The 3,780-nt window shown below is 44.5% G+C and overlaps 1 protein-coding gene across 1 annotated transcript; it reads left to right on the top strand.

Moving 5' to 3' along the window:
* On the top strand, positions 1-3,273 carry LOC148572512 (uncharacterized). Its single transcript, XM_088507561.1, has 2 exons — positions 1-2,096; positions 2,202-3,273. The coding sequence occupies exons 1-2, from the start codon at positions 1-3 to the stop codon at positions 3,271-3,273; spliced, it is 3,168 nt and encodes a 1,055-aa protein (XP_088363687.1).
* The last annotated feature ends 507 nt before the right edge of the window (positions 3,274-3,780 follow it).

Here is a 3,780-nt window from a genome sequence, read left to right as displayed (position 1 = left end):
ATGCACACCCATGTAACCATTCCTGCTCATGTGTACAACTATATGATAGACAACCAAACAAAGATGCAAACTTTGATCACGGAATTGATGGCTAGAGATCAAACGAGGTATAGAACCCCCTCACCGCCTCCATTCGCGAACCAGGAGAATATGGAGGAAGACGAGAACACTCCAGTCACTCGTAGGGAGTTAGCACATATTCTAAAGGGCAAAGGAGAAGCAAGTGAGCCCACTTGGGAGATAAGTCCACCATTCGGACATCATATCTTGGCAAAACCATACCCTAAGGGGTACCAACCACCTACCTTTCGTAAATTTGATGGTACTGGAAGTGCCAAAGAACACATCCTGTCATTCTTGGATGATCTCGGGGTGTTCAGGAACCACCAGGAGCTCAAGATCAAGGAGTTCTCAAAATCACTGACAGGAAGGGTATTCACGTGGTATTGCAAGTTGAAAGCCAGTAGCATCAACACCTGGGAGCAATTAGTGACGGAGTTCTGCAACAAGTTCCTGGAAGAGGAACCCTCCATGCACATCATGGACCTGGGGAGAGTGAAACAGAGACAAGGAGAAGGATTGGTAACGTTCGTCAAGAGGTACAGAGATCAAGCTTTACTTTGTATAGACACTCTCCCAGAGCCACAATTGGTGTACGGGTGTATTAGAAATATGGAAGATGGATCCCAAATTTATCTTTCTATGAGCAACATAAACACTTTCTTTGAGCTCTTAAAGAGAGCATCTGACATAACAGAGGCAATGAAGCGCAATGGAAGGAGATATAAAGAAGTTTCTCCTCTGGAAGTGTGTGCCGCTGATGGCAGGGGCAGAAGGAGTTCATATTCTAAGGGTGTTAAGAAAAACAGTCCTCCACCCCCACTACCTCTCTCCAGAGCTCAGGCCATGGTTGTCGTAAATGGATGGTTTGAGGATGGAACATTAAACCCCAGAACAGATAGAGAGCCACCAACATCTGAAGACTTGAGAGATCCAAGATATTGCATGGTGTACCGCAATAAGGGCCATGGGTTGACCGATTATTATGTGGTAAGGACGATGTTTCATAGGCAAGTGAAGGAATGGAAGATACTCTTGAATGGGGAACAAAACCAAGAAGGTTTAAAAAGCACTCCTTTTCCTCAACATGATGTTGGAATGATAGGCGTTGAAGAGGAGGTAATGCTGACAGAGATCGTAGATGAAGCAGAAGAGATGGTTACCATGGAGGAGTCCTTGGATGAAGACACCTTGACAAGAGGTCTTTTGAAGTCTCGAGGTTGTAGAATCATGTTCAACCAACTTGGCTTGGAACCCCACATTCAGAAAGAGGTGGCCAGAGCTCTAATAGGAGTCATTCAGAAGCATGAAAAAGGTTTTGGGGGCATCAACGCTCAGCTCACAAGATTAGCAAAGGCCCATGCAAACGCCTTGGTGTTTCGGGACCCTGACTCATTTAATGGGGAGTTCTACCATAATAAACCATTGTACGTGGAAGCAGTGGTAGAAGGCATGAAGGTCAGAAGGGCCTTGGTGGATGCTGGATCAGGGGTAAACATCATACCCACTCATATATTTCTAGAAATGGGAGGTTCTACTGATCAGATAAGGCCTACTCAAGTCGGGCTCAATGCTTTTAATGGAGTGGGTGTGAAATCTAGAGGGTATGTTAATGCTGTCTTGGAGGTTGGCCCCATAAAGACCAATAACAAGTTTCACGTGGTGGATGGAAGCTCTAGCTACCACATCCTACTGGGACGTCCATGGATTCATTTACATCGGTGCGTTCCTTCAAGTTGGCATCAATGCATAAAGTCTAGCTGGAGAGGGAAGGATATTAGCATCTCAGCCACTGTAACACCCTTTGATGCGGGAGAAGCACATTTAGTGGATGCGAGTTTCTATGAAGAGCTTGCGTTACCAGGGGTCAACAAAATAAGGCCTGTGCAGGAATGCACCATCGGAACACCCAGACAAAAAGCAATACGGAAGGACACCCTGATGGAGGAAGCACCAAAAGAAAACACCAAAAAACGAGCAACATCAATCGAGGACCTAGGACTTCGTAAGGAAATTCTCCCAGGTGGAGGATATCGGTGGTGTATCCTATAGGAACTCGGGGGTCCAGCGGAGGAAAATTACTAAAACTCCCCTGGCCCCGACATCCTAAGTATACAAGAAAAAGAACATCTGCAAAGCAGCATAGAAAATGCCCCTTTCCAACTCCAAGATGAAGCAAAGCAGAAGGAGAAAGAGTTGGAAGAGATTAATTTAGGGACTGAAGAACACCCGAGGCCTTTGTTCGTGTGCAAAACTCTAGGGGAAAAGGAGAAAAGGGATTTGATAGCATTATTAACAGAGTTCAGAGATGTGTTCGCTTGGAACTATGATGAAATGCCAGGGTTAGATCCAAACCTGGTAACCCACAATTTAGCCGTGAGGAAAGGAGCAACTCCTCTCAAGCAAGCTCCTAGAAAATTCTCCAATGAAATAGAAGCTCAAGTAAAGAAAGAAATCAAAAAGTTACTTGCAGCCAAGTTTGTCAAACCAATACAACACCCCTCTTGGTTAGCCAACATAGTGCCAGTGAAAAAGAAGAATGGGCAGATCCGGTGTTGCATGGATTTTAGAGATCTAAACAAAGCTTTCCCTAAGGATGATTTTCCTCTGCCAGATGTCGATAGAATGGTAGATGCTACAGCCGGATTTGAGAGGTTCTCCTTCATGGATGGATTTAGCGGGTACAACCAAATTAGAATGGCTCCGGGAGATGAAGAAAAAACAGCATTTCGAACACCCGTAGGTAATTTTTACTATACTGTCATGCCTTTTGGCCTAAAGAATGCTGGAGAAACCTACCAAAGAGCCATGACCGCTATATTCCATGACATAATGCATGACTTTGTAGAAGACTATGCAGACGATTTGGTTGTCAAGTCAACATCCGGAAAACAACACACAGAACACCTCAGAGCTGTGTTCACTAGATGCAGAAAGTATAGGCTCAAGATGAACCCTATGAAATGTGCCTTCGGGGTGTCATCTGGAAAGTTCTTAGGATTCAGAGTCCACAAAGGAGGCATTTCACCTGACGAGGATAAGATTAAAGCTATCCAAGACATGGAACCTCCGAAAGACATCAAGGGACTTCAGAAGTTCATAGGCAAGCTGGGGTACATTCGAAGGTTCATACCAGCATTAGGGGAGCTTTTAGGACCCCTAAGACCTTTGTTGAAAGAGAAGAACACCTTTATGTGGGGACAACACCACTAAGCTGTGATGGACAAGATCAAGAACGTTCTCACGTCCACTCACACCATGACTTCCCCTCAACCTGGTGCACCATTGAAGGTATACTTAGCGGTAGGAGAAGAAGCAGTTAGTGGGTTAATTGCACAAGAAGGTGAAGACAAAGAGAAATCCATTGCTTATGTTAGCAGAGCCATGAAAGGGCCAAAACAAAGATACTCTTCACCAGAGAAACATTGTCTCGCTCTGGTGTATATCTCACAAAGATACTGACACTATTTTCAAGCACACCAAGTAGAAGTCGTATCGAAAAATGAAGGTCTCAGGTTTTTAATTGAAAAGCCAATGTTGACTGGAAGAATGAGTCGTTGGGCACTCCTAATAAGTGAATATGATGTGAAATTAGTGACACCTACCACCATTAAGAGCCAAGCTTTGGCTGACCTCTTGTCGATCTGTCCTGAAAAAGCAACGATTGAAGAGTTGCCAGATCAGATTCCAGGAACAATAAAGACTGTTTATGCTTGCAAT

The sequence above is a fragment of the Arachis ipaensis genome, chromosome B3 (assembly GCF_059453495.1).
Source record: "Arachis ipaensis isolate K30076 ecotype BB chromosome B3, ASM5945349v1, whole genome shotgun sequence".
Classification (NCBI taxonomy): Eukaryota; Viridiplantae; Streptophyta; class Magnoliopsida; order Fabales; family Fabaceae; genus Arachis; species Arachis ipaensis.
This window is presented reverse-complemented; position numbering and strand designations above follow the sequence as displayed.

Bases quoted from the DNA above. Each gene is read 5' to 3' on its own strand.
- LOC148572512 (XM_088507561.1), top strand. From the start codon at position 1: ATGCACACCCATGTAACCATTCCTGCTCATGTGTACAACTATATGATA. The intron at 2,097-2,201 runs GTGGTGTATCCT...TCTGCAAAGCAG, and splicing joins CTCCCAGGTGGAGGATATCG to CATAGAAAATGCCCCTTTCC.